Raw genomic sequence first — 14,335 nt, 5'->3', positions numbered from 1 at the left:
ATAAGCATGCCTTCTGACAAAATAAATATTAAGAATATAGTTGACCCTTGAAAAACACAGGGATTAGGGCAGTCTAAATTCCACATATAATTTTTGACTCCCCAGAAATCTAATGACTCATGGCCTCCTGTTGACCACAACCCTAACCAATAACATAAACAGTAGATAAACGCATGCCTTGAATGTTGCTTGTGTTATGTACTGTATTCTTACAATAAAGTAAGCTGGAGAAAAAATGTTGTTAAGAATATCATAAGGAAGAGAAATGTATTTAAAGTACTACATTTTATTTAAAAAAAAAAAATCTGTGTATAAGTGGACCCGTGCAGTTTAAGCCCATGTTGTTTAGAGGTAACTGTATTCCTGAAATTGTCTGTGAATCAGGTAGACATATCAGCATTGAGACAGGTTATATTTGCATATGACTGGAACTGTAAAATGAAAGGTGATGCTTCTTTTGTAGTCTTCCACCTATTACCCAAGAAGAAGCTTTACATATTTTGGGCTTTCAACCACCATTTGAAGATATTAGGTTTGGCCCCTTCACTGGAAATACAACACTTATGAGGTATGACGTCCTCGCTTCGAGACAATACCTTCTTTCTAGTTCTGCAAAATAACAGTGCTGGAGATGTGTGTTGATAGTAAAACTGTGGTTCCAGCTGCTGGGCCCTAGCCTCTAGTAGAGATGCCAAACTTGGGCGCTGCCTGAATTTTGCTGGAATTGGAATAGTGGCCTCTGAGCTATGGAACTGGAATATGAGCAGATTTTCATATTTGTCATTTTTAGGTGGTTTAGACAGATTAATGACCACTTCCACGTAAAAGGATGCTCGTATGTTCTATATAAGCCTCATGGGAAGAATAAGACAGCTGGAGAAACTGGTAAGTAAATATGCAGAAGATTTTTACACACACACGCACACGCACACACGCACACACACACACACACACACGCTTTAGGATCCATCTCAAAGATTGGCTGATTTGGTTCATGGGGCTTTATGCAAACCTTAAACACAGTCTGTTACTTTTATGTGTCTGTATCCAAGGGGGAACTCATACTAGAGATCTGTAGGATACTTCTCTTTACATGGGTGAATATTTTTAGCTCTTCTCATCTTTGCATGCAGAACTTTTAGAATTTAAAAGTGTGTCCTAAACACTAGTTTGGTGCATTGCTTGAATTGTTTGGACCTATGGTGTGTGTACGTGCATGCCTGTGTGTGTGTGTGTGTGTGCACACGTGAGTGCATGCCAATAAAATTGCTTCAGGAAGCAACATGGAATGTGCAGCTCCTCTTCCTAAAAAGGAATGCCAGGATTTTAGAATATTTGATGTTAGGCCCGCATAGTAACATCTAACAACAGGACAATGGATTATTTTTTTTTAAGATTTTATTTATTTATTTAACAAGGAGACAGCAAGAGAGGGAACATAAGCAGGGGGAGTGGGAGAGGGAAAACAGGCTTCCCACTGAGCAGGGAGCCCGATGTGGGGCTCGATCCCAGGACCCGGGGATCACGACCTGAGCCGAAGGCAGATGGTTCACTGACTGAGCCACCCAGAGGCCCCAGAACAATGGATTTTGAAAGTGACGTAGTTCTGTTACAGAATAGTCTTGGTTATAACAGAGAGTAACGGCATTGATCTTCAGGATTGTTTTGGTTATATGCTAATTATATTGACAATCTCCATCCTTCACATTTCGTCATAGGCGTTTGACTTTACTAACCAGAAAATTATAGTTAAAGAAAAAATTATTCTGACACTTGTTAAAATGATAAGAAAGTCTTCCTTCAAGACTGTCATAATGGATTATTATCATGGGGGCAGAGATGGGATTCAACCCTGAGTACAACAAAGACTGCTGGGAATTTATTGTCAATTAGCAAAGTGAGTGGATGGTCGGCAGATGGGAGGTTACCATAAGGGGACATGAGGGGGGTTAGGAGGATTCTTGCTAACTGGTCTGAGAGGATTCTAATGGTAGGCAGGCCAAGGGCAGGCTACAGGCTTGGACCGGGGGATGAGGAAACTGGTCAGCGATGGCGGGTGAGAGTCTCTCTAAACTGGCTGAGCAGGATTCTTATTGAAGCTGGACGAGCCAAGCATAGACGCAGAAGCCTGGGGTGGAGACGTCGTAGAGAAGAAGGCTCCAAGAAACCTAACCAGTCTGGTCAAAGTGAGAGGGTACGTGATTTATCATGGCGAAGGACTGAACAGAGAGTAGGATATAGTCTGTTGACCTGTAGCAGGTGTATCAAGTTGGTTCTGAGTCAGGCAGATTGGGAGTTCACATGTCGGTTTCTACACACACTGGTTCGTGACCTTGAACAAGGCATTTAGGACCACCTACTGAACCCAGTGTAGATCTTCATCTTTCTATACCTGTACCCATCCCTTAGGGTCACTGTGAAGATAAAAAGAGACGTATTTGTCATATACCTAGCTCCTTGTCTGACACAGTCAGGACTCAGTAAATGTTAGCTTTTATTCTTACTCCCTGAATTCTGTGCATTTTCAGAGAACATGTCCCTGTGGAAAAAGCAGCTTTTTAAATGAATGGTGTGTTTTCTTTTTTTGTTTCTGGGTTTTTTTTGTGTTTCTTTCTTTTTTTTTTTTTCCCTGTTTCTAGTGAGACTGTCAGCACACCTCCCTCAGAAACTGGTCAGACAATTAAAAATTATGAAAGTAAACCTGGTGATTCACAGACCTGTACCCCTGGGGCTAATAATATATTATATGTTAATAATAATAAAAAAAACTGTGAAAGGATATACTTTGCAGTTTGCTAATTTTCTCTTCCAATGTTGTCTAGTTGGCTTTTTAAAGAAATTGTCCTTTGAATTTCAGTTTTTAAAAAATTGTCATATTTTTCATTCCAGAAATACCTAGTTCTTTTTCAAACCTGCTTAAAAATTTTTTTTTTTAAACTTGAGGTATAACTGGCATATAACATGATATTAGTTCCGACTCCATAACATAATAACGATTTGCTATTATATGCATTGCAAAATGACCAACACAACAGGTGTGGCTCACATCTGTCACCACACATAGTTACAGATTTCTTGTGATGAAGACTTTCAAGCTTTACTTCCTTTACAGCTTTCAACTCTACAATACAGCATCAGTAACCAGAGTCTCCTTGCTATACATTACATCCCCATATCTGGCTGATTTTATAACCGGAAGTTTGTACCTTTAACTACCTTCACACATTTCACCTTCCCCATTTTATTTTATTTTATTATTATTACTATTTTTAAAGATTTTATTTATTTATTTGACAGACAAAGATCACAAGTAGGCAGAGAGGCAGGCAGAGAGAGGGGAGAAGCAGGCTCCCGGCTGAGCAGAGAGCCCGATGCGGGGCTTGATCCCAGGACCCTGGGACCATGACCTGAGCTGAAGGCAGAGGCTTTAACCCACTGAGCTACCCAGGTTCCCCCCCCCCCATTTTATTTTTTAAGGTCTCTTTTTTCTTACAGTTTCAAGCCCCCTTTATTTTTTTGTTCCAAATACATCAAGCCTTTTTCCCCCCTGTATTTGATCTAATATCGAAAATTTGTCTGATTCTACTTTCTCTTGTTTCTTTTGGATTTCACTTGAGATGCTGTGTTTCCTTGTGTTTAATTTTTAAAAACTGTGATCTGTTTAGTTGGATCTACTTCTGTGGCAGTGTTTGGGGCTTGGTTTGAATTTAAGAATCTTGAGAGATTTGTATTTGTTTTTGCCCATTTCCTGGAGACTGGGACAATTTTTATTTAAACCCTCTAAGTGAGGATTTTTGTTGTGATGATACTGATGGCATCATTTTGAACTGGCTTTATGATTTTGAATTCTTAGGGGAAATCTTTCCTCCACTATCATTCCAAAATTTGGACAGGCACATTTCTTCAATCTCTGTTCTGTGAAGTCAGTTTATTTCTGGTTCACCTTTAAATTGCATCGTGTTGCCCTAGCTTTGCATGGGCTCCCTCCTCTTGTCCTCTTGCAAGGGAAGGCAAACCTTACCTCCACCTGTCTTGGGTTTTCAGCTGAGACCTGTAACAAAAAGACAGATGAACAAGTATATTTACATGTACAGCACACTTCAGGTGGGAGAAACCTCAGTGAAAAGTAACTCAGCCTGGTGGCTTAGAACAGCTTACTTAGCATCTGCAACAAAGAACAATACATTTGTAGAGAAGCGAGGGGACAAAGGGAGGTTATTTTGGGAGCCCAGGGCTTCCCACGGAAGCTTACTCATATGGGAGGGAACTAACGGAACAAGGTTGTTTGCAGATTCCTCTGGTGCCATATCTGGGCTAAGAGTCCTGTCTCCCGTAAAAGAAGAATTTACATCCTGCCTTTAGGTAGGGGAGGGTTGAGAAAGCTTTTCCTGCATTTGTGTCTTCTTAATTGTCTTCAGCTCAAAATAATTTTTATGTCAAAGAGGCATATTTTGGGTGACAGGCATATTTTGGTTTCCTTCCCGCTCTGTCCTGGGCACCCCCAGCCTTATTTCCTGCAGACCTCCTGTAGAAATCAGTAGAAGCTTACCTTCTGTGGGGTTTAGCAGAAACCCTCAGCACAAAGGTTTTTGTAGGACCTCCACTTTTATTTCTTGTCTCTGGAAATCCTTCAGTTACATATTTTAACAGATCTTTTAAATATTTTATCTAGTACTTTTGTTATGTCATTGGCAGGGTTTTTTAGGGTCTCTGTATCCCAAGGAAGAAAAACCATTTAAACCATGGATCAATTTAAAAACTTAATGTTTTATGTAATTGTATTTATTTTCACATTTATGATCTGTTGTATGAAATAGTCCTAAACTCAGAATTCTTTAGACAACAACAGACTTTGAATACTATGAATATTTCTGTGATTAAGCTTACGTATTATGATCAATGTCTATCTCTTTAAGCCGCATTTATTTGTAGATAAAATATAGGAACTAAACCAGTCACAGTTTAATTACTGTGTAATTGTACTGTTGTAGGATTTTGGGGTTCTGGTCTCACGGAGTCGAAGAATGAATCTTGAGGCACAAAAGGGTGAAGTCAAGTGAAAGTTTATTAAGTGAAGGTGAGAGCAGAAGGGAAACAGAACAGCTCTCTGGAGTGAGAGGGGTCCTGAATGTGCTGTCACCGTGGGCTTTTGAGAACTGACTCGGAAGCTTGTGGCCTTGACATTCTTCTGCCATCTTGGTTTGTTCCCTTATCTCTTGTTCCTCTCTGTCTTGGCATCTCCACCTGCCAGGAATAGTTCTGGAGCCCAGTTAGGGGAGTCAGGGGCCTCCTGTCTCTCCTGCCTAGACCTCTACCCCTTCCCTATTCTTGGGATGGGACCTGTGGGCAGAAAGAGCTATCCTGGGATTGTGAGGAGTGACTGATTGTATACTTTTTAATTAGTGGGGGTTAGGGATAGTACAAGTCTCCATGATCTGGAAGTAAGGCTTTCTGGACCTTGAGTGGCCAGCTGGTGCCAAGATAAATAAAGTTCCATTTAACCATGAATGCACTAAGGCAGCCCTGTGTTCTTTGAGGAAGGTCACACTCTGCATGTTTCAGGTGTCTATCAGTGTGCTGCAAACTGTTAAGGAGATTTTATTTAAAGCTACATTTCTTTTGCGTTTGTTTCTCATATCAGTACCAGTTATAGATATATATAGAGTTTTCCATAAGCTATCATTCAGATTAGTGGCTTGGCTTTCATTTGGTATATTGATTATTCCTGCTTTAATACCGAATGTTTTATACAGTTTTGGGGTTTTAAGGTCTTTGTCTGTTTTTGTTGTTGTTGTTGTTTGTTTATTTGTTTTTGTTTTTTAAAAATCAGCATTGACAAGTAAGGAGCATCTTTGGTAATCCTGCTGATTCCTTAATGTACTTTTACTCATATTTAATCATTTCTGCCTGTTAGCCCCAGACACATTTGCTAAGAATGTATATATGTTTTGTTCTAGGAAAGAGACATCTTATACTTTATTTTTTCAAATTAAAGGAAAATAGTATTAATTACATTGGTTCTTGATTTTTATCCTTGCCAGGTGTGTATTTTAGTTGACGATGATGGTAGCTTAAAGTATCAGCCTGCAGAACAAGACTCTCATCATTATCGTGGTTGTTTTATAGATCATATTGACCATTGTCATCTTGCTCATGTATTAGCTTTTGAGGGTAATTTCATTTATTTTTAAAAATTTTAAAAGACTTTGTTTATTTATTTACTTGAGAGAGAAAGAGAGAGAGTGCTTGACCTTGTGAGTAGTAGGTGGGGGAGTAGCAGGGGAAGAGGGATAGGCAGGCTCCTTGCTGACCATGGAGACAGCCACTGGGCTTGATTCCAGGACCCTGAGATCATGACCAGAGCTGAGGTCAGAGGCTTAACCGACTGAGCCACCTAGGTGCCCCAGACCTTGATTTTATTATAAGATTTCTGCATTTATTTTCATAGGGTAAGTAGAATGTTTTCCTGGCCCCAAAGACTTAATCGTGCTCCAGTTATTACAAAGTGAAATAATGATTCTATTCATTAAAGCTCTTAAAAAATTTACACTGAAGATGGAATTTTGCTGGAGCAAGGGGGTCACGGCACAGTAAGTAGTAATGTGAGCCAGCACCTCCCCTGTGGGACACCCACCCTTCTCTGGTGACTGCGTGTATGACATGTGACCTTCCATGACATGCATGCTCAATCTATAGAATAAATATTAGTAAAAACTTAATTTTTTCTAGTGTGACAATAAAGAAAAATAAATGTTCTAATATTTTGTTTCTGTGCCCCAAGGGGTCTTGTGTAACCACTTGGGTGTATCCATGCTGAGCATCATAAACCAGAACAGCAACTGGCAGAACTTCTCTATAAATAATACAGTAATTAATGGGAGGATGTCACATGGATATGTCTGAGACGATGGAAAAGTGCTGTGATATACTCCTTGGGCTGCTGTCCCAGGACTGCATTATGTGCGGGGCCGCCAGGAGACACCAGCCTAAGACTCACGAGTCCTTTACTTGCTTGTGTTATTGCCTACCAATCAGAAGAGGATTTCATCAGAGAAGTTCGTGCATTTTTGTTGTATTACTGTCAGAGGCATCCAGGTAGAGAGGGTCAGGACCTATGCAGAGAAGGGTCGGTAAAATTCAAGGAAATCAGGAGAGTCCCCAAGACTCAGAAATTCCAATATGAAAGAAAATATGATATCAGAAAGAATATGGTATCAAAGAAAATCTGAGTACAGCAGAAGCATCAGTTGTATAAATTTAAGTGAATTCCCAGAGTAAGAAAATGTAGTTACTTATTAATGGGATGTGGGAAAATACTAATAGGGCCCTGGAGACAGTTGATTTAGGAACCACCGTTCTGGAATTTTAAACATGTTTTGCTCAAATATCCTGTTCAACTTTAAGATTTTATGCCCTACTTTTTTTTTTTTTTAAGATTTTATTTATTTATTTGATAGAGATCACAAGTAGGCAGAGAGGCAGGCAGAGAGAGGAGGAAGCAGGCTCCCTGCTTGATCCCTGGGGCTTGATCCCAGGACCCTGGGATTATGACCTGAGCTGAAGGCAGAGGCTTTAACCCACTGAGCCACTCAGGAGCCCCTGCCCAACTTTTATTAGAAACTCCCTCATTTGCATATCTTTTCAGTGTTTGTATTTTGTTTTATTTCCTAACAGCCTAGTAGTCCTTCATGACTTTTTTAACTTAATGATTTGATGTATAGATTCACCAGTGTCCCTAGTCATCTGGGCTGTGTGGCGCCAGCCCCTACGGACTTTTTTTACCCATATGTTCACACTTTCCCAGTATCTGCCACGTCTTTTTCACTGAGAACAGAATGAACTACGCATTCCCTTATTCCCTTGCCCAACCCCCTTTCCTTGGCAGGGGAGCTCGGTTGCTGCCTTTTCTTCAAATAAATTTTAATAATATATTTTCCCAGTTTTCTTTGTTTTCCTTTTCCCTATTACAATATGTGACTCCTGACTTTGTCTTTTTCTATGTGTATTTCCTGGAGGATTTGGCATTTTCTTGTCTTCCTCCTCAATAATGAGTTGTCCTGCTTAAACCCGGCTTTATCGCTGAAGCTCTCCCTGCCGCTTCGCGTGCCAGTCCCTCTTCATTCCTACAAGGTGGATTATTTGCATCTGTCGTTTGTCGTTTGTCATATGGCCTATGCAGCCTTATGTTTCATCTTTCCAGTGTGTCTGTGTAGCTCCTTAACTGTAGCCTTCAATAGCCCTGGGTCCATATATGGTGACCATGACCTCGCGGGAGCTGCCCTCCAACTACTGACCGTATTCAGAGGAAGGGGTAGTAAGGTGTCAAGCAAAAGACCTTTCTGTTCTCCCTCTTTGTGGAAGAAAGAGTTGAAAAACCTGCTTTTCTCATTTGTCTCTGGGATGTTCAGTAGTGAACTGGGATGTTCATTGTCCCTTGTTGTTGTTCCCTTGAAAAACACTTTGAGATGCATATTTTCTTTTTGTTTCCTTTTTTTTCAATTAAGATTTTTATTTATTTATTTGACAGAGAGATCACAAGTAGGCAGAGGGGCAGGCAGAGAGAGAGAAGGGGAAACAGGATCTCCGCCGAGCAGAGAGCCCGATGCGGGGCTCGATCCCAGGACCCTGAGATCATGACCTGAGCTGAAGGCAGAGGCTTAACCCACTGAGCCACCCAGGTGTCCCTGTTTAAATTATTTTAAAAGAATTATTAGGCCTGTTTTCCTGGGTACGAGGCTTCTTCGACTTTGGAATGCCCCAGTGCTTGCTGAGATGCTCATTTCCAGGGCTCCCTCAGTAAATGGAAACCAAGCTCACTCATGGAATAAAAACAAAATACAGGGGTTTTTATGGAAAGAACCTAGATGTCCATCAACAGATGAATGGATAAAGAAAATGTATATATAAACAATGGAATACTGTGCAGCCATCAAAAGAAATGAAATCTTGCCATTTGCGATGACGTGGGTGGAACTAGAGGGTATTATGCTTAGCGAAATAAGTCAATCGGAGAAAGACAGCTATCTGATCTCCCTGAAAACTATATGATCTGACAACTATATCTGATCTGACAACTATATGATCTCCCTGATATGAGGAAGTGGAGATGGGAGGTTTTGGGGGTAGGAAAAGAATAAATGAAACAAGGTGGGCTCGGGAGGGAGACAAACCATTAGAGACTCTTAATCTCACAGAACAAACTGAGGGTGGCTTGGGGGAGGCGGGTTGGGAGAGGGGGGTGGGGTCATGGACACTGGGGAGGGTATGTGCTATGGTGAGTGCTGTGAAGTGTGTAAACCCGGCGATTCACAGACCTGTACCCCTGGGGCTAATAATACATTGTATGTTAATAAAAAAATTAAAAAATTTAAAAAATATAGGGGTTTTGTTGAAATTAACAGATTAACTGTTAACATGAGTAAAAGTATTTTTTTAAAAGATTTTATTTATTTATTTGAGAGAGAGAATGAGAGAGAGAGAGCATGAGAGTGGGGAGGGAGAGAGGGAGAAGCAGACTCCCCGCTGAGCCAGGAGTGTGATGTGAGACTGGATCCTGGAACTCCAGGATCATGACCTGAGCTGAAGGTCAGTCGCTTAACCAACTGAGCCACCCAGGCGCCCGTTTTTTTTTAATTACTCATAATAAAAGTTTGTGTGGTAAGTGGGTCAACAACTAGTTCGAACATTGGTGCACTTATTATTATTTTATTACTATTATTATTATTCAGTTAACTTAAAACTGTTGGTTCACTTAGCCACCAACATTTGTGCCAGGGAAATCTAGATTAATTTTTAAAAATTTTTAGAAAGATTTTATTTATTTATTTGAGAGAGAGAGAGAGTTCACCAGTGGGGGCAGGGAGAGGGGCAAAGAGAGAGAGACAAGCAGATTCCCTAGGCAGCAGGACGTGGGGCTCGATCCCAGGACCCTGGGATTATGACCTGAGCTGAAGGCAGGTGCTTAACTGAGTGGGTCACCCAGGTGCCCCTAGATTAATTTTTTTGATCAGGTTGCCTAACAATTATACCAATGTTCATGTATTTCATTTTTTAAAAATATTTTATTTATTTATTTATTTATTTGACGGAGGGAGAGAGATCACAAGTAGGCAGAGAGGCAGCAGGCAGAGAGAGGGAAGCCCGCTCCCCACTGAGTGGAGAGCCCGATGCGGGGCTCAATCCCAGGACCCTGAGATCATGACCCGGGCTGAAGGCAGAGGCTTAACCCACTGAGCCGCCCAGGTGCCCCCATGTATTTCATTTTTATTGTAGTATGTATTATACTCCTTAGTTCTGCTTAACCAAGAATAGCTACCTCTACCCTTTCCCAATAGGATACATATATAACCTCACTGTGGCCACTTATGAGCTTACCACAGTGCCTTAGCATGTCTCAGGTGGCTCCACAGTAATAATCTGTTTCCTTCATCCCCTCGTTTCTCCAGTTCTTATTAGACACCGTGGCACTTCTCAATGTGCAGTGCTGGCAGATCCTTCTACTTTAGGAGCTCTCCAGTGCTTGCTTAAAGCATAAAATCCTTAGCATCATTCAAAGCCAGTGCATCTTCCACTGCTGTCCTACATGGACCAGTTGTATTTAAAATATGTCAAAGGAGGACGAGCCTTGCAGGATAATGTTATGTTTCTGGATTAAAGAATCTGGTTTTTGTCCTTGAAGGTGTAAAATACATTATGATACATTCTTCCAGAATTCTCTATAGTTTCCCTATAGATGATCAGGCTCTATAGAACAAACTTGCATTAAACAGACTCAAAGAATACCAAAATGTTGTTTGTATATTAACTTTGAGTGAGGAATATATAACCAAAGGGACCAGAATTCTCTTGCTGGTGGCCCAGGAGGTGTGCTCCTCCTTGCTGGATAGCGGGCCAGCTGATTCTGCTAGTTCTTTTCTCCTTGTGCACCATACAGATCAGGCCCGGCCTGCAGTTGGAAGAGGTTGCTTTGTCCTGAGGTTTTGAATTTTTGAGAAATGCTCTGGGTTAGGCCAAGCATCGTGCTGAATTTCTTTTCTATCAGTAACACATTTTTGTGCCTTCTCCTGCCTAGTACTTCCTTGAATGACGACCTTAATGTATTAAATACTGTGTTTACTGTCTTTTATTTCAGAGGGGGATCTTTTTTGACCTTATCCTGAAATTCTGAGGGTGCCCTACGGTAGGATGCGCTATGCTGTCGTATACCCTCTGCTCTAAACTAGCCCACTTGCTGTTCCCTGATTACATCCCTTCCGTGCGATGATTGCGTTTTCTCCTCCTGGCTTTCCCTCTGTCTGGATTGTTGAAATCCTACCACTTCCTTAAGTTCTGTCTTGAATGCCACCCTTCTTGATCCGATGTGCTCTTCTATGAATTATATCCCTTTTCTGTGGTACTGTCCTATTACACTCTGTAGTGAAGTTACTTGTTTTATATTCTGGGAGGGCCGGTCAAGGTACTGTGCGTTACTTGCCTCCTGTTTTCCTGCCGTTCGTGGTATAGTTAGTAGGTGCTCACAGATTTCTTACTGCATTGAGTTAAATGGAGTTTTCCTTTAACTCCAGACCGAGTCTCAAATGGGATCCTTGGGCCCTGTGTGTCAGGCTGTAGTCTTTCTATCAAGAGATGGATCTTCCATTGATAGCAAATTCAGTGATTTTCAAACTGGGCTCAGCTGAGCCAGGGGAATTCCATGGCACTCTTGCTGCTAAGAGTGGAGAGTACTAGGCATCCAGGTTTCCTACTCCCTTTTTGGCCGTGGCTTTTTGCCTTTTAATGCACTGGCCTGCCATATCAACTTCCCTTGCAGAAAGTTTCTATAACCAAAACTTTGAAAATTATTATTAAATTAGGGGTCATCAAACTGTAGTCCTTTTTGTAAACAGAGTTTGACGAGGGCACAGCCATAACCATTTGCTTACACATTGCCTGTGGCTGGCTGCGTTCTGCAATGGCAGAGGGGACTAGTACGGGGAAGCTCATGACCCACAAGCCTCAAATATTTGCTCTCTGGCCCTTTAAGAAAAAATTTTGGTTATCCCTAATCTAAATCAATTAGAACCTTGAAGTAAAGAGCATGAACATCCCTGACTAGCACCAAGCCCATAATTTTTACTCCATAGAACCCTCCACCCCCGCCTCATGTCTTATTCTGGAAAATGAGGACATGGTCAAAGAGTGTTTGTAGCACCTGTACTCTTGGGGAAAAAAAAAAAAGAGTGCAGCAGACAGAAAGATGTGAAGGTTAATGAGAACAGATTTTCTTACCTATCTCATTTGCCCCTAAGATTTTGAATATATTCCTGGACATTAGAGTCATTACTCTTCACAGTCACACGAATGAAGTCAGGTGTTTTGTATTACATTTGACTTTAAAGAAGGAAAATGTGAAATACTTAAAGATATCCATTAAAAAGCTATAATAAAAATCCCTTTTATTATAAGCTTTATTTAGTAAAAGTTTTAGTTAGTTGGGAAAACTTTGTGTTTGACATTTTCACAATTTTGAAAAGATGTTGAGTTTTTTCTAAACCAGTTTTATGTATAACTATTTTTGTAATTATTGAATTCGTTAGGAGTCCAAATGCTAACATTTACATTTGCTCACGATCCTGGAGCCTATCTACAATGACATTCAACTATGGTAATGACATAAGGATCCTCTTCTGAACTTTAGTTCACCCATTAGAGCTGCCCTTGGATGTTAGTTTTTTGTTTTTTGGTGGATTTTTTTTTTTTTTTGATTTTCTTTATTTATTCATGAGAGACAGAGAGCCAGAGGCAGAGAGAGAAGCAGGCTCCCCACAGAGCAGGAAGCCTGGCATGGGACTCGATCCTAGGACCCTAGGATCACAACCCAAGCAAAAGGCAGATGCCCCATCGACTGAGTCACCCAGGTGCCCTGGATGTTCGTTTTTAAATTGCCGAGGGAAGTCAACCAAAAGCTGCAGAAAGATTTATCACTTGTCATTATGAAATAGAAATTTTAGTGGAAAAGTTCACCTTGCCATGCAGATATGTCCTGGTGGTAGGCCATGAAGTAAAAGTCTACGGGGAAGACCTCGAGAAAGCCTTGGAGAAGGAATTGAAGCTAGAAATGTTATCCCCATGCAGCTCACAAATCCCGGTGTCTGCGAGGGGTGGGGTGGCGTCCTGCTGCCTTAGCTTTGCTGCAGTCATTGACCTGCTGTTCTTACTGGTCTTCAGCTATGTCAGTGGCGGGCAGGTCAATCAGGGAAATCGTAAATTGCCACCTTTCATCGACTTCGCCTATTTTTAGGATTTCTAGTTTTAACGGGCTATTTGTTCATGAATAATTCAGTTTCTTCCAGGGGATGCAAGTTAATGAAACCTCACTTAATGGGTTTGAGTATCGAGTGCTGGTAAAGACTTACTGCTTATGGTAAGACTTTTGAAGTGACTCCACAACTAATAGAGCTGTGGGAAGTCTAAAAGGAGGAACGGTTATAAGAGGATTCTGTGGTATGAGCAGCCTGTCTGAGAGATGTTCTTATCTCATCACTTGGCTTATGAAAGCTGTCCCTCTAGTCTGGGTAGCTTCTGTAGAAAGACTAAAGTGTGTGTTGCATTTTGGGGGTTTGTGTCTTATCTAGAGTTTATATTTACCCATCCACATCAGTGTACATACCACCGGAGCTGTGCAAGATGACCACTGTGGAATGGGAAGAACATGCTAGAATGCCAGTATTTTAATTTAATTAAAAAATTCTTACCGTTTGCATATCTTTTACGAAGTCATATTAGACAGTAGTCTATATAGTCTGTGAACAAAAGTGCTTCTCATGGGCATGTCTCTTCAGACATCTCCAGTGACAGATGTGCACAACCAGAAAAGTTGAAACCATTGTTGTATACACTAGGTATTGGGTTTTATGTGGTAATTAAATCCTGTAGACAAGTATGTGGTATTAGGAGGTTTTGATAAACAAGGGCTTCGTTCAGATCTTTAGTTTGCTGCTCAGTTTATCTGAATTTCAGTCAAAAGGGTAAAACTGAAAGTAAATGTATTAATATTTTTTGTGTCTGTCAATAGTTTCTCACTCTTCCTCAGCAATGTCAGTGTGTTCCGAGTCACATCTTACAGTCCTTAACTAGTTGTTCGTGTAAAGCATTGACAGTGTTTTATGGTTCTTCAGTTTGTTTGCTTTTGTTTTGTGTAGCTTCAGGGGCCTTGTCGAAGTTAACTCATGGATTGAAAGATGAATCGCTGGCTTATATCTATCATTGCCAAAATCATTATTTTTGTCCAATTGGCTTTGAAGCAACCCCTGTGAAAGCTAATAAAGCATTCAGGTAAGCATTTACATATCTTTTG

General features: G+C 40.8%; 1 protein-coding gene across 4 annotated transcripts in view; it reads left to right on the top strand.

Moving 5' to 3' along the window:
• Nucleotides 1–14,335, top strand: part of BIVM (basic, immunoglobulin-like variable motif containing) — a 40,102-nt gene that overhangs the window by 18,778 nt on the left and 6,989 nt on the right. For all 4 annotated transcript variants that reach the window (XM_032315348.1, XM_032315345.1, XM_032315346.1 and 1 more), the window contains exons 5-7: nucleotides 464–568; nucleotides 791–885; nucleotides 14,181–14,313. In XM_032315348.1, the coding sequence (XP_032171239.1) occupies nucleotides 464–568; nucleotides 791–885; nucleotides 14,181–14,313 (333 nt within the window). The remainder of the gene's footprint in view (nucleotides 1–463; nucleotides 569–790; nucleotides 886–14,180; nucleotides 14,314–14,335) is intronic.

This window comes from Mustela erminea, chromosome 15 (genome assembly GCF_009829155.1).
Source record: "Mustela erminea isolate mMusErm1 chromosome 15, mMusErm1.Pri, whole genome shotgun sequence".
Taxonomy (NCBI): domain Eukaryota; kingdom Metazoa; phylum Chordata; class Mammalia; order Carnivora; family Mustelidae; genus Mustela; species Mustela erminea.
This window is presented reverse-complemented; position numbering and strand designations above follow the sequence as displayed.